Source organism: Engystomops pustulosus, chromosome 1, assembly GCF_040894005.1.
Source record: "Engystomops pustulosus chromosome 1, aEngPut4.maternal, whole genome shotgun sequence".
Taxonomy (NCBI): domain Eukaryota; kingdom Metazoa; phylum Chordata; class Amphibia; order Anura; family Leptodactylidae; genus Engystomops; species Engystomops pustulosus.
Window position 1 is genome coordinate 199,147,097 of NC_092411.1, and position 27,641 is coordinate 199,174,737.

At 37.3% G+C, this 27,641-nt stretch overlaps 1 protein-coding gene across 2 annotated transcripts in view; it reads left to right on the forward strand.

The window, feature by feature from the left end:
* The window catches only part of GRID2 (glutamate ionotropic receptor delta type subunit 2), a 716,446-nt gene that overhangs the window by 376,371 nt on the left and 312,434 nt on the right, over positions 1-27,641 (forward strand). For both annotated transcript variants that reach the window (XR_011849003.1, XM_072117803.1), the window contains exon 5: positions 21,338-21,391. Coding sequence is in view for 1 of the 2 variants with exons in the window: in XM_072117803.1 (XP_071973904.1) it covers positions 21,338-21,391 (54 nt within the window). In the remaining variant the exon portion in view is untranslated. The remainder of the gene's footprint in view (positions 1-21,337; positions 21,392-27,641) is intronic.

The following is a 27,641-nucleotide window of genomic DNA, read 5'->3' on the forward strand; positions in this document are numbered from 1 at the left end:
CAGACCTCTCCTCTCTTTCAGTCTCTCCATTGTTTAGCAATTGCACAGTGAATTCAGATTAAAATATTATCCATGAGTCAGTCCCCTCGATATATTTATGAAAGTGCCAACCAATGCCATCCTCAAGTAAACTTTGTTCCTCACAAGACCTTCTGCTTAACTGTCATATTCTGCTTTTTCCTCCTGAAAACAAATCTTTTTCATAATACCTTTAACATACAATACATGTACTACTGTTCTCCCTCACCTTGTGTGTCCATTTAACCTCCCGTATAGATTGTAAGACTTTAGGGACAGGGTCCTCCTCCCACTTGTTTCAGATCTCTGTAGTTTTGGTTTTCTGTACTTGCATTTGTTGTTGTCTTAATGTATGTGATCCAACCAAAAACTATGCAGAGCCATGGAATTCATTACAGGCGGTCCCCTTCTTAAGAACATTCGACTTACATACGACCCCTAGTTACAAATGGACCACTGGATATTGGTAATTTATTGTACTTTAGTCCTAGGCTACAATAATCAGATGTAACAGTCATCACAGGTGTCTGTAATGAAGCTTTATTGTTAATCCTAATTCTTATGACAACCCAACATTTTTAAAATCCAATTGTCACAGAGACCAAAAAAGTTCTGGCTGGGATTACAATGATAAAATATACAGTTCTGACTTACATACAAATTCAACTTAAGAACAAACCTACAGACCCTATCTTGTATGTAACCCGGGGACTGCCTGTATAGCAACTGTTGTTGTAGTTGTCTATTAAGTATATGTTTTTCTCAAAGCAAAAGAGTTGAAAGACAAATTAAAGTTTATTACATAAAAATATGGACCTCATATATAAATATACACAGAAATGGAAGTATACCAAGTAACTACAGAGTGGTTTTTGACATGTGTAATTATACCACTGGCCTTTATACATGGCTCTCTGTCAACTCCCTTTTGTATTATACTGCCATAACAAAGATTGTGATATTAACACACGTATACTGTACGCTTAGACAGAGCAAGCCTAGTGAAGTCAAGGCAGTGAAAAAGTAAAAGATGAGGTCAAAATGAAAGCTAAAGAGCTACAAGGAACATAGTTCTGTCAGTTTAGTCTTTAACATAAAGCAAACATATTTCTTTCATCACTGAGGCCTGAGGGTCTCATTAATTCTGGAGAACTTGAAGAAGCCTGAGACAAAAATGGAATTGTAAGGAAAAAAAGCCATGATACACTGTAGTTATTAAAATGGATTATTATTATTATAAAATCAGTGCAGTCTAATTAAATCTTCAAGGGCCACTCAACAGCCAAAAATCAGTCTTTTTTAATTACTGTCCAATTAACCAAATAACTTGACTGCATTTTCAATAGACTCAGTCTTTGAATATTTTTGAAATTTATGTATAGGACCGGATCTGCAAGGACCCAAATATTGTGCTTCTGGTCTGCTCATCACTAATGTTAGAGGATCTCCAAAATGGACAGCTGCTATAATTTTTTTAGTTCTTATTGATGGCTGTCTTCAATATGGGATGCTTTCTTAGAAAAAGTAGCCCATTGATGTGACTCTGCTTCAAAAGCACTATAAGGGATGAAGAAGAGAAGGTTCAATATTTCTCTTATTTGCTAAATCTTAAAATACACAAATACTAATTGCATCAAACACCTAGAAGCCTCTAAAAACCTATGAGAACTTTGTGCTATTACTTATGCATTACAGTGTTGAATTTCGTCTCAATTGTAGAGTGTTTCATTTAGTAAAGAGTTAGAGGTCTTGACTAACTGATCATCACTAACAGGATCTTCTTATATGAATCCAGGACCATTGAAACACTAATTGTGATTTAATTTTACAATCTCTCTTAAGTTAGGTTCCCATATATCAATAGAAGTTTTATAATATATCTGATGAGATTTAGATCCCACAGATGAGCTTATTCACTGCAAATAGAGAGAATATAGTAAGGTCCAAAAACACAGCGGGAAACCATATAGCAAAACAACCGATATTGGGGTCTGTTCTGATATAATTTTTTCCGTCAGGCATTTCTCTAATATGATGCAGGGAAACTTATATAGCAGACAGACATATGTGAATGCACGGTCACAAGTAACTTTATAATACATAATACAGGCGGTCCCCGATTTAAGAACACTCGACTTACAGACAACCCCTTGTTACAAACGGTCATCTGATTGTTGGTAATTCACTGGACTTTAGCCTTAGGTTACAATAAACAGCTATAACAGTTATTAAGTGTCTGTAATGAGGCTTTATTGTTAGTCCTGGTTCTTATGACAACCCAATATTTTTAAAATCCAATTGTCACAGAGACCAAAAAATATTTGCCTGGGTATACAATTATAAAATACACTGTTCCAGCTTACATATATATTCAACTTAAGAACATACCTACAGAATTAATCTTGTTCATAACCCGGGGACTGCCTGTACACTAAAGATGTTAATGTATGTACATTTCATGCTAATGCAGTTTGCTGTATCAATTATATCCTCTTACCTTTAGTTCCTGTCATTTCTTTTCTTCAGCTAAAACTTTATCAGTATTATTTAGACATGCTAGGAAGTAGAAATGTGCAAAAACAATTGTATTTTGACTTCACTCATACTTATATGTTTAAATTCCTTTCTGGATAATGCACATTCTGACCTATTTCCAGCCACTTTACTCACTCACTCTCAATTAATGCACACAGTGGTCTAGCTTGATATTAACCTAAGACGCAAGTTGCATAAATATGATTACTGGCTTTCTGTCTGCCATGTAGATTTCCAATCTGGCTTCCTCATCAATGTGCTCAGTACAGTGCACTTTGCCACCAAACAAGTAATGTAGGCATACAAATTTCAAGTGCACTTAGCACTTTGGACAATACAATTCACCCATGCCCTGTGTTGCTCTATTTAAAATGGTACAAGCCACGGTTCAGATAAGCTATTTATGAGTTTACATTCTTGTGTCTTACTGCTTTCCATATCGCATACTTCCTTTCAAAGATGCAGTTGGTATGTTACTAGTTAAAGCAACTATTGTATTCTGTGGGTCAACGCATTGGAAATCCACAACTGCAGAACAGACAGTAGTCCCACGAGACCCATATTAGCTTTGTTAAAGTTCTGAAGTTACAAGAAGCCGTATTGTACTATTCTACAGCATTACATTTCTCTAGCATTAATCCTTGTAAAATCACTGCAGAAAAAGCCTGCAATGCGAACATTTTCTGTTTCCTGTTAATTACATGCTTCCCATTTCCCACCTACCCACATACATATATCCTTATTATCCTCTATTTTACTGTCAGCGAGTAGATAATTGCTGTGGAATTTGTTGACACCATGCAAGGTCCTTTTGCTCTTTTGTGCACAAGGATCTGAACTCTTAGATCAGACTTGTTATACTCTATAGCAGCTACTAAAATGGGATTAAATATTAACCACAAATAAAATATGGTTTCGTGCTCATTCCAATGTGTGTGCATTAAAACCTGCCATTTACAGGGCTATACTACTGAATGGGAAATTATATAATCTTACTACAGGAATAAGTTAATACAATGAGTATTCACCATTGAAAGGGTAGGGCCTGCTGTACTTTTGACCGGCGTCTCAGCCACCTACCGGATACATCCTGATGTTTCCGCCACAATGGGGGCATGGGGGTATGGCTTCCTACTTATGCCAGCACACGAGCACTGGCGTATGATGAATTTCCCCCTATACATTTTCAGTATATTATAGACAACTTTTTCTATTATTATGTATTTGTATTATCTTAGAGGGAACCTGTAGGGATTTATGCCCACAAGCCATAATCAATCTGGGAGATTTATCTCTACACAGGATAAGAAACTTTTAATGACCTAGGGAGTCACAAGGGCAGAGAAGTGCCAGGTAGACATCCCAGTGTGACTCTTCTCCACCACTGTAACTCCCTACAGACCATTTTAATATAATGTTCAAAGATCTGTTTCTGGGTAAAGCTAAATCTTTTTTAATATAGCAGGACATCATTGTCATCATGTCGCTGTCCTGGATAAGGCCTTAATGACAGTCTATGGGCCTAAATTCAAATGCAATTTTCCCTTTAAAGGTAGTATAGATAGTGATAAATCTCATAAAGAATCGGTAGTAACACAATTACTTATTATGTTAACTTAGCTTTATATTTGCCAGTACTTCTGTATCTGCTTGTCTGATGTGTGTCAGAGGAATATCTAGGGCTTTGACTTTGCAAAATATATGTATATCTGATATAACCCAAACTTTTGTATTACACAAATTTTGACAATATAGAGTCAAGTTAACGTGAATGATTTCATTGAAATGAATTGATTCCCTAGGGACATCTCTGATTGAATTATTTCACAGAATGATTTTTTTCTTCCAGCAGCAATATGATTTTTTATAGCATTCAACACAGACATTTTTGGCTCTTAACCTTTTTAGTATTGCTTTTGTTCTCTGTGTGCACTTTTACTGCATAATGACCTTGTGTTTTCCCTAGCCGGGGCGTAACTACAGTGGTAGCAGCCATAGCAGCCACTATGGGGCCCGCAGTGTCAGGGGGCCACATCATCCAACCTGACACAAAAAAATATAGGATGTGCACCATTATGTACATGTATATGGAGTATGGTGTATATGGTGTGTGTATATGGAGTATGGTGCATATATATGTGTGTGTATATATTCTGTATTTCTCTGTATGGAACTGTATGTGTGTATATGTGCTGTGTATATGCTCTATGTGTGTACAAGAGTGTATAAATGTGCGTAAAAGTGTATAAATGTGGGTGTATGAGTGAAAAATTATGTATGTATATAGGTATATAAATGTGTGTATGTATATATGAGTGTAATATGTATAAAGCAGGAATGAGGTCCCCATTCAGAAGTCTGCTATGGGAAACTGCCCCTCCTAGATACACCCTGCCCCCTAGGGAGTAATCCCCCTTTTAACAAATAAATCCAAATCAAAAGCAATGCACCCTATGTATCGTTGTTAAGTAATTTCCAACCATCTAACCATGTGTGCTACATAGAAATGAATAATATGCTCTATGTGCTATATTCAATAAATAAAACTCCCTGTGCCACTATAATGTAACAATGAAAGTTAATTGTTTCCCATTCAAAAAATATCTGTATCTCATACCTGTACCTGTAGCTTTATTTATATCTTCCTCAAAAGAAAAGATATTAGACTCCCCTAATCTCAAATGACAATAAAAATAGTCTTCGCTTATCATTTTATGCCTGGCATGAGTAATATAATGAGTGTATAAAGCAGTAATATAATAGTAGCATGTGGCCTACAGAAGAATTTTTGAAATTTATTCTATCGTGAGGATCTCTACAGTGGCTCTGAGCAACCTCTGAACTTTTCCTGGATAGCTATGCCACAGACATATGTACTTAGAAATCCTTGTAAATCTGAAGGAAAAATCCAAAGGATATATCATCAATAATTGAGAGAGTAGTGGGTCATTGTGTTGGCACCTACTTTTATCAAGTATTGGGGTTTACTGTTCCCCCTTCATGACCAGGATCATAACTGGACTAATTTTCATTCTTCCATCAAAATGAATAGAGAACATCTGAGTTTTTACTGCCCTTTATCAATTCAGCCCAGCCACAGCACAGGGTCAGGAAATCTAACAAGCATATATGACCTTCAATAAAGTTTCAAAAGATACCCATATTCCTTAAATACAATCCTAGATAGATTTGCGTTCTGGACCCCCAATGAGTCCAATAATCAAGTCCATGAGCATCCATTTATTGTACATGCATAAAGTCAATGGGCTGGTTTGCTTTAATTTAGCATCAAATTGCAAATTAGATACTTTGATTACATCATAAATAGAAAAATACCGTCTTGAGAGTAGAATCTTTCCCAATTATTGTGATGAAGTTATTGAAATACAAAGGTGTTATGTGCAAAAGAGTTACACTGCAGAATCTTTGTTGTTGTTTGAGTGCACCCTTGTAGTCCCTTGTCAGTTTCTGACGCGTTTATAGATCCCGGTAATACCAGGATCCTATGCCACACCGTTTTACCTGTAGGGACCACTGTACGTGTGCACGACCACATAGTGGAGAGTTCATTATGCTCTGCTGCAGGGCCATCCTGTATAGATTATGCTAATCCCCTGATGACAGATCCTGGTATTAACGGGTTCTACAAACGCGTCAGGAACTGACTAGGGACTAGTAGGGTGCACTCAAGCTGTAGGGTGACCCTGGTACTGCCCTTGTAAGGGCGGGAGCAAATTTTGGGGATCAGGGAGAGTGTCAGATAGGGAATACTAGGTGCAGTGTGGTTATCTGTTCCTGACCTGGTTTATCCTCTCTGGACCTTTCCTGATTCAACTCCCAACTACCATATATCCGGGAAGCTGGTAAGAACGGTTTATGTTATCGCTTATGCTGGTCATGTTCCACCAGTGTGGACTAGGGATGTATTTACACACTGAGTTCGTTGTTACTGCTGGATTATGGTCCTTTGTGTATGTTTTTAATAGTGATATTTTACCGATTTATTCATGATCACACAGACTGGCAATGGTAATGTTGCAGTAGATTCTTTTCTCTCAGAAGCTCTCGTTCCTATATTCACGTAAAACAGAAATGTAAATGAGCAAATTCTAATGCTTTCTAGTTTTTTTTATTATGTTGAAACAAGGTAGAAGAATCTTTTCTGTAAGAGCGTTGTTCCAGGCTGCATAAACATGTTGAGTCTGTGACAATTTAATGAGTTATAGAGTATGTAAGAACAGCACATAAGTTACAATGTTACAAGTACAGTGGTGAATTTTCAATAAGTCGCTGTTTGGCCCATATAATATAAAGCATTATAGAAAAACTGTACGGTTCAGGATACCGATTCATCCATAAGAATATTTATCAGCATACGGTTAGGAAATATTTGTATTTTTTGCAAACTAACAATACTAAAGCTCCAGGGCCTAGCAAACAACCCTTAGCAGACCACAATCAATATTGAATTAAAAAAAAGAAGAACTTTATTTTTTACGCCTCTCACTACTGCAAAATATGCAGGGTACTTCACCCCAATAGTAAATGGCATGGGACTTATATACAGGAAAACATTTGGTCCACTCTGCATGGAAAACATCCTTACAGAATAGAGCTGTACTGTAGTCCTACCAGAATGTAAGGACATATATATATATATAGCTACTCTATTCTATGAAATACTTCTTTATTGGTCAGCAACAGAGTAGGGGACAAGGCATGGAACTGTGGTGGGGGGGGGGGAGATAAGGGAAACCCGTATTCCAAATTCAAAAGAATTGGAAAAATACTTATTTTTATAACCAAGTTTTTATGTTAGTTATTATTTCAGAAATGTTCATAACATCTTAAAGATGTATATGTCACTATATATATTTAAAAAAGAACATCTGTGTAGATGAAACTTTACTAGCCATTGTTAAAATAAAGTAGCATATTTATTACCTCTTGTAGGAAAAATTCACTCCTTAGACTCACTTAGACTTAACCATGTTTTCTAGATAAGAAAAAAATTGAGTGAAAATTGTGCAAGAAAGAAAAGGTCTGGGCTGGTACAAGAAAGGAGTAACCCCTGGCATAGAAAGCTTTCTACTCTGAAAACAGTAATTGTTCTTATATTTACCGACAGCTGACTACAGGCAGTCCCCAGGTTACATACAAGATAGAGTCCGGAGGTTTGTTCTTAAGTTGAATTTGTATGTAAGTCGAAACTGTATATTTTATAATTGTAGATCCAGACAAAAAAATTTTTGGCCCCAGTGACAATTGGAGTTTAAACATTTTTTGCTGTAATTAGACCAAGGATTATCAATAAAGCTTCATTACAGACACCTTACAGTTGATTATTGCAATCTGGGACTATAGTAAAGCATTCAGAAAGCTTCACCAGAGGTCAGAGGGGTCTGTCTGTAACTATGGGTTGTCTGTAAGTCGGGTGTCCTGAAGTAGGGGACCGCCTGTACCTGTAAAAGAAAGTATCTGACCATTTCACATTCACCACAGGCAAAGCTAATGATGATACAAGTCCAGACATTACTATAGCATAGTGACTCATGCAAACCCCTCAAAGCTATAAGAAGAAGCTTTTGGCTATTTAAAGAGAATCTACATGTAAATGTGATCTTCTTGGCTAACCTTAATGTTATTATACCTGTACAGTGAGTGCCTTGGGGTGTATTCAATACTTTTTATTACCAATATCCAGAGATTAAAGCCTTTTCAGCTGTACAAAATATTTTTTTATTAGACCTCCCTAAGGCTAAGATTATGTTATCGTATCTGTGACTATAAAAAGGACAGTATAAAAACTACTTATATTTATTTAATGTTTTAGGACACCTTTGTTCCCCATTGAAAAAAAGTGTCAAAGAAAGGAAAAAGAGAAAATAATGGAAAAATGTAATCAATATAAGGAAAGGATTCCTTTGTATACAGATTCAATTATATTTTGCGCTGTCAAATCTCAATTATGCATTTTTTTTGTTACACATTATGCATAACAATGCACATTTGACTTTGACAGAAAAGATATTTTCAATAATCATTTTACTGGTAGTTATTTTATAGGTTGTTCCTCTACAGTCGCTACAGTCCACACATATATATATATATATATATATATATATATATACACATATATATATATATAAATAAATATAGTGTATATATATATATATATATATATATATATATATATATTGTGTGTACAGACTTGCATCCAAGTTTCTCCCACCAACTTTGTTAAATGTGTAAATGTGTCTAGATAGTTAGGGGTTGAATGAAGTTTAACTTGTAGTGCATAGTATAATGTATTAATGTGCTTCAGTGCAGATAATTATATGACCAGTCTCACAATAAGCTGACTGTCTGAGTCTACCATGTTGGATGCAATATACTACAGTGCACCTCCAACAAGTTTTTATGTTTGAAAAGGGAACTTGCTATTTGAAGTCATATGATCTCAGCAGCCTTTATTCAAGCAAACTGTCTCTATGAAGGTTTATCATCAGGCAAGCTCCTTGGGAAGCTTCTATGACTGCCTTTGGAGCTTTGCTGCCCATTAGATTTATTACAGTGGCTTTGGCACTTTAATAAATCTGATTCAGTGTTCTTCTAACCTGCTGGCCGTTTTTGGTACTTTTTAACAAAAATTACATTGCATTACTAAGCTTATGATAAATACTTTGCAAGTCAGATTTATGTATGAGATAGCCATGATAGCTGTCTATGAAATGATGGTAGCTGTGTATTCAAAGTGGAGGCTGAAAGTCAAGCTCATGACATTGCTTACATACAGTGGGTCTGAAAAGTATTCAGACCCCTTTACATTTTTCATTCTTTACTTCCTTTCAACCTATTGGTAAGATCAAAACCAAATCTTTTTTTTGTTGTTCATTAATGTACACTCTGCACCCTATCTTGATAGAAAAAAATATAAATGAGGATATACACTCACCGGCCACTTTATTAGGTACACCATGCTAGTAACGGGTTGGACCCCCTTTTGCCTTCAGAACTGCCTCAATTCTTCGTGGCATAGATTCAGCAAGGTGCTGGAAGCATTCCTCAGAGATTTTGGTCCATATTGACATGATGGCATCACACAGTTGCCGCAGATTTGTCGGCTGCACATCCATGATGCGAATCTCCCGTTCCACCACATCCCAAAGATGCTCTATTGGATTGAGATCTGCTGACTGTGGAGGCCATTTGAGTACAGTGAACTCATTGTCATGTTCAAGAAACCAGTGTGAGATGATTCCAGCTTTATGACATGGCGCATTATCCTGCTGAAAGTAGCCATCAGATGTTGGGTACATTGTGGTCATAAAGGGATGGACATGGTCAGCAACAATACTCAGGAAGGCTGTGGCGTTGCAACGATGCTCAATTGGTACCAAGGGGCCCAAAGAGTGCCAAGAAAATATTCCCCACACCATGACACCACCACCACCAGCCTGAACCGTTGATACAAGGCAGGATGGATCCATGCTTTCATGTTGTTGACGCCAAATTCTGACCCTACCATCCGAATGTCGCAGCAGAAATCGAGACTCATCAGACCAGGCAACGTTTTTCCAATCTTCTACTGCCCAATTTCGATGTGCTTGTGCAAATTGTAGCCTCAGTTTCCTGACACCCGGTGTTGTCTTCTGCTGCTGTAGCCCATCTGCCTCAAAGTTCGACGTACTGTGCATTCAGAGATGCTCTTCTGCCTACTTTGGTTGTAATGGATGGCGATTTGAGTCACTGTTGCCTTTCTATCAGCTCGAACCAGTCTGCCCATTCTCCTCTGACCTCTGGCATCAACAAGGCATTTCCGCCCACAGAACTGCCGCTCACTGGATGTTTTTTCTTTTTCGGACCATTCTCTGTAAACCCTAGAGATGGTTGTGCGTGAAAATCCCAGCAGATCAGCAGTTTCTGAAATACTCAGACCAGCCCTTCTGGCACCAACAACCATGCCACATTCAAAGGCACTCAAATCACCTTTCTTCCCCATACTGATGCTCGGTTTGAACTGCAGGAGATTGTCTTGACCATGTCTACATGCCTAAATGCACTGAGTTGCCGCCATGTGATTGACTGATTAGAAATTAAGTGTTAACAAGCAGTTGGACAGGTGTACCTAATAAAGTGGCCGGTGAGTGTATTTGCTAATTTATTAAACAAGAAAAACTAAAATATCACAGACCCTTTGCTCACTATTGAGTAGATTTTTTGTGGGGATTTTATTCAGAAGTTGATGAGCAGTGCCTGGTTTTCCTCACACATAAAACATAGATTTAATACCACAAAGTTCAATCATCGTCTTCTCAGACCGGAGAATCTTATTTCTCATAATCTGGGAGTCCTTTCATATGTCTTGCACTGAGGAGAGGCTTTCATTGGCACTCTGACATAAAGCTGCAGTGATTGTCAACTTTGTGTGAATTTCTCCTATCTCCTTATTGCATCTCTGGAGCTCGGCACAGTGATCTTGGGGTTACTCTTTACCTCTCTTATCTGATTTATTACAATAAATTTAATTAGAGCACAAAGGTATTATTAATAAACTGTTTTATATTGCTTAGTTTGGCTGGATGGCTAGGTCGAGGAAGAGTTGTGGTCATCCCGTACTTGTTCCATTTAAGCATTATGGAGGCCACTGTGCTCTTAGGAAACTTGAGTGCTGTAGAAATTATTTTGTAACCTTGGGCAAATCTGTGACTTCTGCTACAATTATGTCTATAAGCTCTTTGGGCTGTACTCTAACATATTCTATGAACTGTGAGGTCTTATATAGAAAGGCATGTGCCTTCCTAATCAGGTCCAATCATTTTAAATAAACACATCTGGAGTCCAAGGAAGGAGTAGAACCATCTCAAGGAGGATCAGAAAGAAATGGACAGCATGTGAGTTAAATGTGTGCGTCACAGCAAAGGGTCTGAATAACTATTACCATGTGATATTTCAGTTTTTCTTGTTTAATAAATTGGCAAAAATATCTACATTTCAGTTTTTCTGTCAAGATGGGGTGCAAAGTGTAAATAACTGAGCAAAATATTTGATCTTACCATTTGGCTGCAATAAAACAAAGAGTGACAAATTTATAGGGGTCTAAATACTTTCTGTACTCCACAGGGGACAGTTATATCCAAAGTTTGACATAATATTTCTATAACTTCTTTCCAGTTGTTATAGAGTTTTGGAATAATCATACTCAACAAATCAGGTCTGCCCCCTTTTCCTCATATCTCCAACAATAAGAGTTCTGGTTTAAGCCTTCCCAGGTCTTATAGTTGCTTATAGATGTGAACGCCTGGTTTTTCTCATCAATACAATATTCTGATATTTAGGTCAGTCTATTAAATATGTATATATTCTCTTCTCTACCAAATATTTTAGAAGCTATCACAGTAATTTCAGCTTAAAATTACTTATTTATAACCATCCTTTGAAAACAATTACTTTATGCTCATTTATTGAAATGAATCGGAACACATATTATATTGCAATTTATCAACTAAACACATGACTTTACTGTAAGAAATATTATTTTGCGGAGACATGTTAAAATAGTTTTTACTGCTGCTGTTATTATAAAGTTCAAAAGTCTATTTTATTTTACCATCTAAAACACATGAAAGTGAGATAATCCTCTGTATTTCTTCTCAGTGAAATAGATTTAAATAGAATTAAACGTAATAACATAGCAGGATGTCAACTCATTATAAATTCTAAGTCGTGAATGACAAAGCCTGGAAAACATCTGTAGGCTTTACACGAGCAACCTTAGCTTGCTGTAATATCTTTCTGGCATGTCTTTGCTCAATCGGATATGACAACTAATCACATCTGCTGTTTTCTGTTTAAGATATCCTGATGATCAGTATTGATTAGCAGTAATTATGATAAATGAATTGAGCATAACCGCCCGTATTACTAATGCAAACAAATATACTGCTTCTAGACAATAAATTATTACAGATGCTTCCTGCAGTCTTTTTTCTGCAATTAGTCTCTAGGCCTGAAGCTCATATAATCCTTCTTCATAAAACATTTGTCACATATTGGCATATTGCAGGAGCAATGACAGAACGTCTCATCCTTTTAAATATGATATAGTACTTTAAATATTTTGGAACTATAAACTGCATCATTAAGAAACATAATTAAAAGCATTAAATTATATTTGCAAAGTTTTGTGCAACTTGTCTTATTATCTCACTGAAACAATGAATGCTACTATATGATAATAATGATTATTTATATAGCGTTCACAGATTACGCAGCGTTGCACAGAGATTGCCAAATCAGTCCCTGTCCCCAATGGGGCTCACAATCTAATCAACCTACCTGTATGTTTTTGGAGTGTGGGAGGAAACCCATGTAAACACAGAGAGATCATACAATCTCTTTTCAGATGTTGACCTGGGTGGGACTTGAACCATCTACTGCAAGGCTGTAATGCCACCCACTCAGCCACAGTGCTGCCAAAACAATGGTTTTGCTATAGTATAGCAGAAATACATGCATATCGAGTGCAGATGATAATGATACAAGGATTATGAGTGGTCCAGTTCAACTATACCAGTGGTGGCGAACCTATGGCACGGGTGCCAGAGGTGGCACTCAGAGCCCTTTCTGTGGGCACCCAGGCCATCGCCCCAGCACACCAGACAGGTCTCAAAGAATTTTTCTGCAGTTCCTAGCAACTTAAAAGATGCTGCTTTCAGACAAATTTTGATACTTACTTCGTTACTAGGGACTGTAGGAAGAGGGAGAATGAATAGACAGGGCTGAATTATCTTTGGAGGACCTCCTGCTGGCCCCATGATTCCCTGTGTACAGGGGGACACTGGAAAGAGGCTAAAATGATGCAAATTTTTCATCACTGTCCTCAGGAGGCCAATATGATTGAGAGTTGTTGAAGAACGTGGAGCAATATGTTACTGCTTTCATTTTTGGTTGGCACCTCGCGATAAATAAGGGGGGTTTTGGGTTGCTTTTTGGGTACTCGGCCGCTAAAAGGTTCGCCATCACTGAACTATACCATTTGCCTAGTGTCTAGTTAGGAGCATGTTTTTATCTGTCACGTGTTACGGGCAGGTGTCTACTTTGTATGGAGAGGGCTCCGTCTGTGGCAATGCTGCATGCTACACGCACGTTACTACTTGCTAAGCTGTGATAAAACTGATAAATTGATGTTATTATGATAGCTAGATAGATCCTGTATTTGCAGTATTTTTATTCTTTCAGAAGAGATATTATTTTTCTTCTTTAGTGTGAAAAATAGAAAGTATTGTTTAAGCATATATTTGTAAGGCTCTTAAGCAACAGCTTGAACTGGTGATTAAAGTTTAAGTGTTTTAACTGCAATTAACTGTTTATTTTAATAGTTTTATATAGTTTAATAGTTTTAAGACAAACACATCCTTTTGCACTATGTATACAAACTTGGGAGACAAAGGTTTGTGTCTCCGATATGGCTGCATACAGGTGTTATAATATAAGAAATAGCTATAACAAGAAAAACTTACACTGGGAAGTGTATCTTGTTTCTGAAGATAAAATGAAATACATACTTTTATTTGTACATCATTTTAGAAATAGTAATACAGTCCTGTGAGCAATAAATAATTTGGAGATAATTTGCACTTATCTATAAGGGAAAAAAACACATCTGAACGTTTTTTCATATCTAGATTAATCTAATAAAGTACAGTTTTATGAGAATGTAATTCAAATGATCTATTCTGGGTAACTACTTTTGGTTAGCTCTGTTAGTCACAAAGGCAGAAAAAAAAGGTATTCCCCTTAAAAATGACACATCATATAAAGTTAATGGGTAGATTTAAACTTTTCCTTTCTGTAGTTATGTAGAGAGGAGGAACTGGAACCCATATTCTAGTACTCATTATGGTTCCAGTTGTTGGGTCTCTAGTGATGTGTCTCTAGACATGTATCACTGTCACAAACCTGTCCAGCAAACAGGGCAATCACAACCAGATTTGGCGCAAGCTGTCTGACTGTTTAAGTGGTGGCAAACTAACCCTGTGACATCCCTGCAGGCTAGGAGCTTCCTAAAGCAGATATACCAACCTGATAAGAGCAAACCACTATCAGAAACCTACCAACAGACTGAGGGACCCTGAAAAGTTAATAGTAAGTCAGAGATAGGCCAATGTTCACATAAGTACACAGAAAAACGTAAAGCAAAACTAAACACTAATCTGAGTCAGGCAAAGCACTGGGATGGACAAGACAAAGGAACTAAGAACAGATCATTACAGACCAAAGTGGATCAAGTCCAAGATGGTGGCAGTAGATAGGAAAATGTGATTATACATAAATTCAGCAATAGCTAACTGTTTCCCCCATTTTTTCTGAAAATCCGATACAAAGGTCCTGAAATACTGCTCAACCACCAAACTGTCTTCTGAATGTCCAGCAGTCTCAGGGTACCAGGATGGTCTTATAGACAGTGGTATTCCCAACTTCTTACAAAAAAATTAAAACCAATTCAGGCACCCCTTGAAGTTTAAGAATATTGTCAACAAACAGAGCAGCAAATTCCTTTGCATTAGGCAACTTCTCTTGTAGAAAGAAATGACAAAATTTTGTGATGAGGTCAACAACCACTCAAATTACTGTCATTGCCTGAGATAGAAGGAGATTTGTTACAAAATTCATAGATAACTGTGTCCATGGCTTAGATTGAACAGTTTAGGGATTGATGATTTCATATGGCCAGAATTTTGCAAGCCACAAACACCAAAACTAATGCACTTGAAGTTTTTGGCCCCAGAATGAACAGTGGTCTTATGAGGCACCTTATTCTCAGTCAAGGGATCACCAACAGACAACCTTACCTGAGGTTTTAGAAATAGGTGGGCACTTAAATGACCTTCTCGATTATCACTAGGAATCACTGTTTATAAATGGCTTAAAGGGGTATTCTCGTCTCGGCATTCACATTCAGTTTGATTAATCTTCCATATATAAACATTTCTTCAATTGGATGTTATTAAAAAAAATGTTTCCGTGTGAAGATAATTTCCCATAAACATAGCCATGTTGTCCCTTAGAAACGAGATAGCTTCCTCGGTTACGACCACGTCACCTTTAGGCAGCAGTGGCCAGACATGCGCTATTGAGCCCTGCCTGACCACATGCATTCAGCGATCATTACTACAGGACGGCTGTGGGACATGTAGTAATTCCCAGATATTTCATATACAAAAACTTTTTGTTTATTTGTGCAATCCCTCCAGGAGAGGTGGCCGTATCCGAGGAAGCTATCTCGTTTCTAAGGGACCACAAGACTACATTTATGGAAAATTATCTTCGCACAGGAACATTTTTTTTAATAACATCTAGTTGAAGAAATGTTTATTAATGGCAGATTAATCAAACTGAATGTGAATGCCCAGACGAGAATACCCCTTTAAGTCAAAAGATCAAATATATCAAATCTAAAAACACATCAGTACTGACTGGTCCTACTGGTGTAAGGGAAGTGGTACATAAACAGAAAGTGTACCTGTCCAGAATAGCATGTGGTCCCCTCCACCAGGAGTGAAATAAATTTTACCAAACCAGTATTTCCTACCAGTCTCTGATGCGGAGCTAGGGAGGATACTGAAACCTGATCCTTCTCAGCAATTCAGCAAGTTCTGACACCTACCCTGTGTATTATTATTAAATGTCCTTTATCTTTAACCCCTAATGACCACAGTATCAGCATTTAAGGGTACTTCTTCTGATGTAACACCTTTCTGTTCTACTGCCTCAGAAGAATTTAGCAAGACCTAGTGTTTTGCTTGTGCTAGCGCAATGCTGTGTTATCATACCCCAGCCCTGGCACTAACACCCAAAAACCAAGAACAATCTCCAATCCCAGGTGTTTAAACCATTAGTTACTACAGTTAAACATGGACCCCTGTGTCTAAGGAGCTGTCTAGGGTCCTTAATTCTCATTAATTCTTAACTGGACTCTTCATTTTTAAATTTACATTCTTTACACCTATTTTCACATGGCACATTTTACATTTTTCAGTTTACAGAGACACATAAAGACTTTCTATCTACAGGACAGATTGTAATTCCTGGTGGCACCAGTTTATATTTTGTTCAGTGTACAGGGAAGTTTGAAAAGAATTCCAAATGCATTAGAATTGACAAAAAAACACATTTGTGACATTTTCCTAAGGGCTTTAATTTTACATTGTTTCTTGTGTAGTCCAAATGACACCTCTCCTTTATTCATTGTAGCAGGAAGAAAAGTCTCTACATAGTTGTAGCTGAAGTCCATTAACAAGAGCAAACATCGATGTGGGTCTGAGAGTGATCCAAGATTCACATGAAAGTCAAACTGCGGCAGCCCCAAGATACAATAAAAAACATTAACATTTATAAATATATAAAGAATTCATATGAATACATAAGAGGGTTAGGAAAAACTACACCTACGTGTTTCATCAGAGCCTTACTCATGGTATATACAAATAGTTACATATGTGAGAAGTAAAAGAAATATCTGACAAATCATAATCACATATATATATATATATATATATATATATATATATATATATATATATTTATATATATATAAATGCTGTGGAACAACACATGGGAAAGTTAATAGGAAATAGTTGTATGAAGCATAAAAGCATGTTAACATATTAATAAATATAACATAAGTAATTTTAGGAATTCATATCAAAGAAATCTACAGTTTCAAGTTAAGATCCATGATGCCTCCTTTTTGAAGAGGAGTTTTCTCTAATCTCCTCCCCCAATGACATGATTCACCTTTGTCAATCCAAAGAATTACAAAGAAAAACAACCATCCTTGTGCGTTTCAATAAAATGCTTGTCTACTCTTGAAGCACCATTTTTAATACCAAGTGAATGTTGAGCTATCACAAAAAAATGGAAGAGATAGTGTAATGAATGGCATAAATAACAAGAACAGTATCACATTTCATTGAGCATTCATTGGGTTGATTTGATCATGGAAATAACAAATTTATACAAGTTTTATTATTATTTAATTTTAAAAAATTAAATATTTTGTACATAAACAATTTTGTCATATTCTGTATGTTTTCATACTTCAGTGTAAATTGTCATAAGGACAAGCTGACCATTACCATTTTGGGCACTGTACAACCATTTGATCACTTTTTATTTAACTTCTTAGTGACCAGCCATTTTCTCTGTTGGTCATTAAGGGTCCTTAGGCTAGGCTGACAAATAAATAATTCTTGATAATTTACCTGTCAGGTTTAGGAGTCAGTGTCCCTCTGGAACCCAGCTAGCCGACAGCCGGGTGGCAGCCAAGGTACCTTAGGAAGAGACAGTCTCATGGTCAAGCTTAAGAAGACAGTCCGGGCAGGCAGCAAAGTGCAAGGTCAAAGTCCAATTCCAGAGTCAGCAACAGGAGGTCAATGCAGATGGGAACAGGAACACAGGAACATGGGAATACACAGGAGCATGGGAACAAGAACACAGGAACACACAGGAGCACAGGAACAGGATTGCAGTAACACACAGGAGCACAGGAACAGGAATGCAGGAGCAGACAGCAGCACAGGAACAGGAACGCAGGAACACACAGGAGCATGGGAACAGGAGTGCAGGAACACACAGGAGCATGGGAACAGGAACGCAGGAACAGGAACGTAGGAACAAATGCAGGAAACCAGGAAATGCCAGCGACAATCAGCGATGAGCTGGCCCTTTAAATCTTCGAGAGCTGGCGCACTCTATTTTTTTTTTTGCTTCTATTCCTACGGTTATTGAAAATCAAATAAAATGTTTAAAAACAACAATAAAAAAGTGAAAAAAGAGTAAAATAAAACATGTACGGTATCACTGCATCCCAAAATGTCCAATCTATAAAGATATAAAAATGGTTATTCCCGGCGGTGAACCCCGCAATGGAAAACTGCGCTCAAATGTCCTAATTGACACTTTTTTGCCGTTTTGCAACACATATATAGTATAATGAAAAGTGATTTAAATGTTGCACAATCCCCAAAATGGCAGCAATGTAAACATCATCTGGTCCTGGAAAAAATAACACCTTAGCCAAATAACACCTTAGCCAACTCTGACTTCTAAGTATGAAAAAGTTATTGGAGACAGAATATGGTAAAGGTAATCATTTTTATTTGGTAGATAAGATTTTTAATTTTTGGTAAAATCTATTAACATCTAATAAAACCAATATAAATTTGGTATCCCTGTGATCGTAGCAAACCAAAGAATATAGTAGAAATGCTATTTGAAATGTACAGTGAAAAACGTAAAAACAGAGCCTACAGGAAAATGGGGCAAATGCGGTTTCTTGTCAGTTTTTCAGCATTTTGAATTGTATTTCCACTACCCAGTACAAGGGACGGAATATTAAATGCTGCCACTGGGAGGGTACAATTTGCTAAGCAGAAAATAAGCCCTCATAGAGATCTGTACACAGAAAAATAAAAAAGTTATTGATTTTTGAAAGTAGGGATCAATAAACAGAAAGTAAAATGGAAAAAGCCCATCAGTGGCAAGGGGTTAATATGATAAAAAGTTTAAAAATTCTCTGGGAAAAAGGTTTGTGGTACCTGAGGCCATGTTCACACGTGGCATTTTGGTTATGTTTGAAAACGCAATCCGAAGGTTTCACTCATGATAACTCATGATATTTTGCTAACTTTGTGTTTCCCACATGTCAACTTAACACAAAGTAAATGCAATTTTACCTCAATACGATTGCAGGTGGAGTCTTTGGATTTGGTGAATATGGCCCCATGGGCTCTATATGCACGTCATGGCACCTGAAAACTATTCTGCCATACAAAAGCTAAATTGCGCTCCTTCCCTTCCACGCCCCGTCATGTGCCCTGACAGTGGGTTGCATCCACAAATTGGGTGTCCTCTTACTCGGAAAAAACTGCATAATATATTCTTTTTCAGTTCATGTGGGTAAATTTTGTGGGTAAATTAATGTATTCATGATAAATATTAGTAAATTCCAAATCAAACCTTCATTTTGTCTGAATTTCTGTAAAATAAATAAAGGGTAAACAAGCTTCCTACCTGCTGTTTTGAATAGTTTGATGGGTTAAGTTAATAGAACAGGGTGATATCTGGGGGCTTTCTATTAACAGAATTTCCAAAACCCCTATAGAAATGAAATGGTCCCTATAATAATTGATTCTAGATTTTCTTGAAAATTTGAGAGAATGCTGCTTGATTTGTGATCATTCTAGCGTCATAATAAAACCAAAGGACACTTCTCAAATGCCACCAACACAAAGCTGACATATGTTAAATGTTAGTTAGTCTTACTACCCAAATTAGTTACTATAGGTTTGAAAAACAGAATATCTTGAAGTTTTAAAATCGATAATTTTTTCAAAATGTTTACCAAATTCACCTTTTTTTCATAAATAAATGTTAACTATATCAACCAAAATTGCCCACTATTTTGAAGAACAAAATGTAATGGACAAACTAAAATCTGAAACACTTGTATAAGTTAAAGCCTTCTAAAGTTATAACTGGATAAAGTGACACATCCTGGTTTAAAAAAAAAAGCCTTGGTCATCAAGGCGCAAATGAGCTTGGTCACTAAGGATTTAAATTTGCGAGTGTTGCTCAATGGACAAAAAGTGTAGATTCAGACATTTGGCTGTTATTTTCTGTGATGATGTTCACCGCCACATATAGTATTGTGATAAATTGTATTTTGTATTTATTAAACTTTTACATTTTCTTTTACAATTTTTCTGTCCCTCTGTCTCTGGCAGACTGTAATACATAATGCCAAATGACAGCTAGGGTGACCTTTACCAGGTTCCCAGCTTTCATGGCAACCAATCAGAGCCCTTGGATGATGTCATATGGGGGTGCTGATCAGCCATCCAAAATGGTGGTGCCCATACACAACACTGTTAGGTACCAAAGCACCTCCTAATAGTTATAATAAAGCTCACACCTGCTGCATATGGAGAGGGATCAGCTCTTACTGCTTATATTTTAAGGCTTTCTGAAAATGTCATGTTTGATGCTAAAGGGGTCTGTCTTACAAGGTAGCTAACAAGCTAATTTCTGTTATGCCATCCTGGAAAACGTATTTTTCATATTTTAAAAACATCATATCCATCATCCAAGATCCGTTATATAACATACTAAATTACTGCTTGGATATATTTGGATATTAAATTGTGTAGAAGCAGTCTGCCACTAGTACAGACACCTTGAAACAATAGCACCTTAGTAGAAATACCTATGGTGTTGAGGACACTAATGCAAAAGTGAAGAATCAGTGTCGCTAAATAGCCACCATGTTTAACTGAATCCAACATATCCATTTGGAGGTAGGAAGTCTGGGGTTATTTCAAACTATTATTGTTGGTGAGCTCAAAGAGCTTGAATATAATCTTTTCTTGGGGAGAAAAGAACAAATATAATAGAGAACAAATCTTTTTTTGTGTTTTGATTGCATAAAACAACCTTTATACACTGTATAATTTTGCTAAACATTTTTGCAATAAAAGATCATTTGACAAGTTTTAATTATAATCTATGAAATGCTGTTTGTTGTGTTCCCTTCTCACAGCAATTTTTTTAGCTTCTAATTAAGAAGAAAAATGAATACATGCCAGTTTTTTTGTAAAGGTTATCAACTTAAATCTGAATGACAAAGCTCTGCAAGAGAATTTTTTTCAGAATGTTTTTGCATGATTGAATGCACCCTGCTTATTGAGCGTGCTGACTCAAACTCATTGTTTTCTTTTTGCAGGTCGTTGAGACTAATTTGGTTGCCTTTGACTGTCACTGGATCATTATAAATGAGGTAATTGGCGATTTAATGTTATTGTAAAGTGTTCATCCTATTTGCATACAACAGGGCATTCTTAAATTGCAACTTTGCAAGGAAAAGAATTTTGCTTCTAGTTTTTAGAACAGCAACCAAATAATTGACCGGTAAATTAAGAGGTGATATTTCAATGTAATGAAAAGTGTAACATGTCTTGTGGGTAGCTTTGTTCTCTTAAAAGTGCACTTATGAAAACTAGTGAAATATGTCAAATATAATTATATTGTATTGAAGGACTCACAAAGGCCATTGGTAATTCCTTGATATAATTATACTATCCAAACTGCTCAGTTACAAACAGGTTACGTTTATATAATAGAGGACTGTAAAAGCTAAAAAACCAAACTTCTTTTGCCAACTCACCCTGGTATCAACAGCAGAGGGCAAGTTGAATTTGCAGTGTCTGCATCTTGTTTGTAATGAGAGGAGAGGACATGATAACTTTTAGCAAATTAATGCATTCTCTATACATTCTGGGATTGTATACATTCAGGGATACACAGACCCGACAGGGCACAGTAAAATAGAAAGTGGCCTACATGACCCCCGGAGTGGCACAACACACTCTCACAACCCAGAAACACTGAGAGACACCTCCTAAAAGCCCCAATGAAACAGAGCTCTGTCAGCCAGTAGACTGCTTCTAACTACAGGGGTCTGTCTATAAATATAAGCCTATAGTATTTGACGAGAAGTCAATCAAGATAACGTACATCTAGACTATGAGCACAGATTTGTGGATTCATGGATTGATGAAAAAAAAGAACAGCCCAGGTTAAATTTACATACATAGAGTAGAAAAAAGACGAAGACTATACTCAAGAGAAATGTTGTATTGTTTGGTTTCTCCTGTGCAATGTCTGTCATAAAACCTTCCTAGAAGAGAGCAGATGCCCATATTTGTCCAGAGATTTTAACCCCTTCTCTCCACATTCACTTTCTGCCCCTGGGTGGTTCTTGGAGCACCCCCATCCTGAGTTAAATGGCTGGACAGTCCAAACCCTACTAAGAGTAAGAACTCTTCAACAAAACAATCATAACGTGACAGTAATGGTGCCATCTGATATGGCCGGGGCCCCCAGAACATTTTCTGAACAGGAGAGAACAGAGTGGTAAGTATTTCGCAGGTACAAAGCAACACCCAGCCCTATATTAAAAAAAAAAAACCTGGACAATCCCTTTAATGTTTGCAAGGTGCCTTGGTCCGGTGGCCCTGGTGGCATTGTTCACTGGTGCTTACTTTTTAAATGCCACCAGCAAAACTAATAGTGGCATTTAGATCAATGTGTAGTCCTGGCATAACTGCAATAACATACTGGCCGCAATGCACAAATCCATGTTTGGAAGGATCATCGCTCCCAATGATCTCATTGGGGAGAGATGATCATCCCTAAAGTTGCGCCGCCCAGTGCTGCCAATTTGGGGGTGTCGGCGCACATGGTCAGCATTAATTGGAATACCTCCAGAGTGAATCCAAACTTCTGAGAAAGTGAACAGCCTGAAGAAATTATTACTACCTTAGTTCACATGAACGGTTAAATAAACACAGCATAGCATTTAATCAGGTCGAAACCTTATTGTATCCTCATGTGAATTTGTGCATCTTTTTAATGAATAAAGGATAATTCAATTGGACTAAGACAAGGATTCCCTTTGCACAGTGCTGGAGTGCACCCTTTTTTTCATAGCATTTAATTGTTACGTTTGTTATTTCCCACTATATCAGTGAAGGTCCTAGAAAGGTGAGTGTAAATATTAAACATTGTCATTGTTTGGCTGTTTGGAATGACAGCAATATTCAAATCTTTACAAGGTTGTTTCCGAACACATTGGCAGGGATGCCGGATAGAAGTGGTGGGTTTGAATCTTGGCTGTAGCTCATTTGACTGAAAATGGATATTGCATAATCTGGGATGATTAAAAGAGAGAGCCAAATGCTGCTTAAATGACACTTTTTACATGACAGTAAAGGTGACTGTGTCTTTTCTTGAACGGAAGAACCAGGCTAGGCCACGTAAGGGAAATATCTGCAGACTTTAGTTCCACAATTTGCAAGAAAGACTATGACCTCTTGGCTGGCACTTGCAATTGCAGTATCAGCATAAAGTGCTTAAAATCAGTAAAGAGACAAATGGTATGTCAGGGTGTACTTATTCTCTTCACTGGCTCGGTGATTTACTTCTATTTCATGCTGTTTTTTCCAGTTTCATTGAGCCAAACCAGAAAGTGATGTATAGATTCTACAGTTTAATTATATTTGCCAGCCAAAGGATAATAATCTATATGTGGCTTATAAAGAGTTTAAAGGGCCTGTACACACCTGTAATATAGTGTGACAATACCTTATAACAATGAACAACTAATGTAACAATGAATGGAAACTCAGTTTTTTTAAGTGTTTATGTTTTGTTAATTTTTAACCTTTTATACAATACAATAAACCAAACTGATTACCAAGATTGCCGGCTGTTACATATTTTCTCACTACATTACAGAGGTATTAATCATCATTAGTAGGTAATAGTCAGGATGTTACTTTGCCCATTAAATACATGTGGACAATTATATAAAGAAGAAATGCAAAACATTATAGCTAAGACATGAAATAACGCTGACACTTAGACAATCAGACACTCACACACACACACACCAATACACTCAGTCTCCTTCTTTATGGGAATAAGTGAAGACTGTAAGGAATTATAAAGCGTTTTGGGGATTCACACACCATCTGGACCAGATGCGCTCATATTTCTGGGGGCACTTCCTGTTGACGTACAAGGAGCGATAGTGGGAAACAACACTGTTAATGAGTACTATCCACCATTTTAATGGGGGAGGGTCATAGTCCTTGCAAGACATCATCACCACTTTCTGGGCATAGTATAAGATGTACCTAAAGAAGATTTTATCATAGTGGCCGTTGATAACCTCATTCGTAAAGCACTCAGTTCATGATTATAGCAGACTCTATGATAGGTTTCTAATCTAATTGGAATATTCAATGAAGAATTTATTTGCTGGACACATTTGGGGTTAAAGTATATAGAAGATGAATAGCATGTTAAATCCAATTGTCTAATTTAAAGGGGAATCCAAACAGCAAATGAGACAATGGAATATAAAATAAAGAAATTTTGAAAGTTAATGTTGTAAATGATAGACTAAAATTTAAGGGATTCAGCAGAAAATGGGTTAGGGGAGAAATTAAAAATATACATTTATGAAGTTAATATTAGATGATATTAGACCCAAATTACTATCTACTTAATCTCTTCTCAACAACATGACCGAGTACCATTGAGTAATGCTGTCAGTTAGTGTGAATGGATAGGTCTTAGGAGTCCAATACAGCAACAGACATCCACGGTTAAAAGCTGCCAGTGGTGTTGCCACCAATTGAGAAAGTTAACCCATTGGATTGCACAATTAACTGTAACCATGGCATCTATTGAGTTTTCCACCACAGCACTTAAAAGGTTTAATTTCATTATCAATACCAATCAGAACCAATCTGCCAACATTAACACTGGTGTTAGAAGCAGGTGTCAGCTGTATAATACAATAGTCACCAGTGAGGCACTCACTAGTAAGGTATTAAACATCTACGGACCATTTGAGATGGTTAACTCATTGGATGCCATGGCACCCAGTGAGGCTTCCCCGCACTAATTATCAATAATTCAGAAGCCATCTACAAACCATAACACTAGTTTTAAGGCTCTTTAACATTGGCCTTGGAGCTCAGCTTCAATTGCACATCTGTTATATTTTGTCTCCATTGATTTGTCTCTTTGATGTATCGAGAGAGGAATAGATTCTCATGATAAAGACGTAGTTTTGCCCTTATACAAATCCCTGATCAGACCACACATGGAATATTGTGTACAGTGTATAAAAAGGATATAGTAAAGCTGGAACGGATGGAGAGGAGAGCAGCCAAGATTATTAGAGGAATGTGGGAACTAGAATACAATAACAGAATACAAAATTTGGGATTATTCAGTTTAGAAAAAGATGGCTGAGGGGAGACCTCATTACAATGTACAAATACCTGAACTGACAGTACAAGGATCTCTCCAAAGATCTTTTAATACCTAGGCCTGGGACCAGGACAAGGGGCCATCCTCTACACCTGGAGGAGAGGCGATTTTACCATCAACATAGACAAAGGTTCTTTACTGTAAGAGCAGTGAGACTATGGAACTCTCTGCCGCAGGAGGTTGTTATGGCCGACTCTATGTACATGTTCAAGAGGAGCCTGGATGCCTTTCTGAAGAGAAAAAATATCACGGGTTATGGGGAAAAAACATTTATTTAATTCTTAAAGGTTGGACTTGATGGACATGCGTCTTTTTCCAGCCTTATGTACTATGATACTATGATGTATCTGTTTTGTCTCAATGTCTGCAAAAAACTGAAGGTTTAACATTTCTTTGAAGACATCACACTTGTTTATTCAGCTTCATCAGTGAAAAAAATGTTTCTTCAGTTTATTTGGGGGACCCATAGACTACTATTGCCTTCCATGATCCGCATCAGTTAAAAAATAGTATATGTTTCATAATTTTTTCCACACACAACAGATCTGTTAGAATACAAGCCAATGTGAAAACACCCATAGAAATCAATAGCTTTGTGAGGATCTGTGGAAATCTGTGAACCACGGACATGAAAAACAAAGCCAATGTGAAAGAGCCCTTTGCAGTAGGTTTCTGCTGTATGATAAAGTAGTCACCTGCCTAATAAGGCACTCATCAGTTAGATGTTATACAGTTGTGAACCATTTAGAAAAATATGTGCCTTTAAATGAATCCACCACTTGCAGGGATTCTCACGATCATTGTGGAGCAGGATGAGTCATAATCTCCTGCTGCAGGTCCCTCCTAATTAGCAGTGTAGGATCTTTGTTTACAATCTATGTCACGGATCGTGGGCACACCAGTGCCGCTCTACGTTGCGTGGCTCCCTCCAGGCCAGAACTCACCTCTCCATGCTCCTGCTCCCGTCTGCCTAGGCCGCATGCATCCCTGTTTGCTGGGGTGCACGCGCCAGCTCTCAAAGGGCCAGCGCATTGCTGAATGGCGCTGGCACTTCACTCCCCACCGGCTCTTTGAGCTTAAGGTGAGAAGAGAAAGCTTCTTTGTGTTTCCTTTGCCTGTTCCCGTGTTCCAGTTCCTTCCTTGTCTTGATATCCAGCTGCTGACCCCTGATCTGAACTTTGACCTGGTATCTCTGCCGCATGCCCTGACTCCCTGTGCATGAACCTTACTATAAGACTGCCCGCTGAACTCGTACCTCGATCTTGGCTGTCACCGCAGGCTAGTCACACGTGTGGAACAACCTGGTGGCAACCCGCCGCAGCAAGACCATGCCACTTTGTGGCGGGTTCTGGTGAAGACCAGGTGCTACTTAGATTCTGGTCCCAGGTGTTGGCTAGTACCATGTCCCACGGTGGTCCCGAGGGTCCACTGACCCCGGACCCGGACACATGTCTATGCAGAGTGCACAGAGAGTCTGTACACAGCAATAAAGAAATCTTCAGGGATGATGAATCAATTGGTGAGCATTCAGGGATTATTGTTAAGGCAGCAAAAGCACATGGGAAGGAAAGGAAAGAAAAGGAAAATCAAGTATAGTTTTAAAGGTCATAAGATTGACCAAAAATGTAAGTTTTGCAATAAAAATATAGTGTTTCAGTATTAAAACTATTGTGTTGCAATATATTTTTGGGTTTATTTCTTATCAAGCAATAGAGAACAGGTACATGTCAAATTAAAAAAATAGCATCTTATTCCAAGAAAACCCATTATCTATGGTACATTAAGGATTAATCGACCAGAAATGCAGGATATTACACTGGACACAGCAGATGCCAGGTGTTATTTTGTTTCAGAAAATCTATATTTAATACAGAACATAAATGACAAATGAATGAAATAAGTCATAGAGGGGCCTTTGGGAAAGATAAACCATGTTTGGTTCATTTAAAACAAGTTAACACATTTGGTTTCTAGTTTAAAAGGTGCTTCAGCAAAACACAAATTCCCTTATTTTTGTGAGAAACATACAAATCAAATATTTTGCATTGATTTTGCTAAATGCTAATATCATAAAAGCTTTATCGCACCACCTGTTTTACTCAACTACAGTTCACAAAATTACATTTATTGCAAATATTGTAAAGAAGACATAATTGACAATTTTAATTGCAAAGGCAATGCTC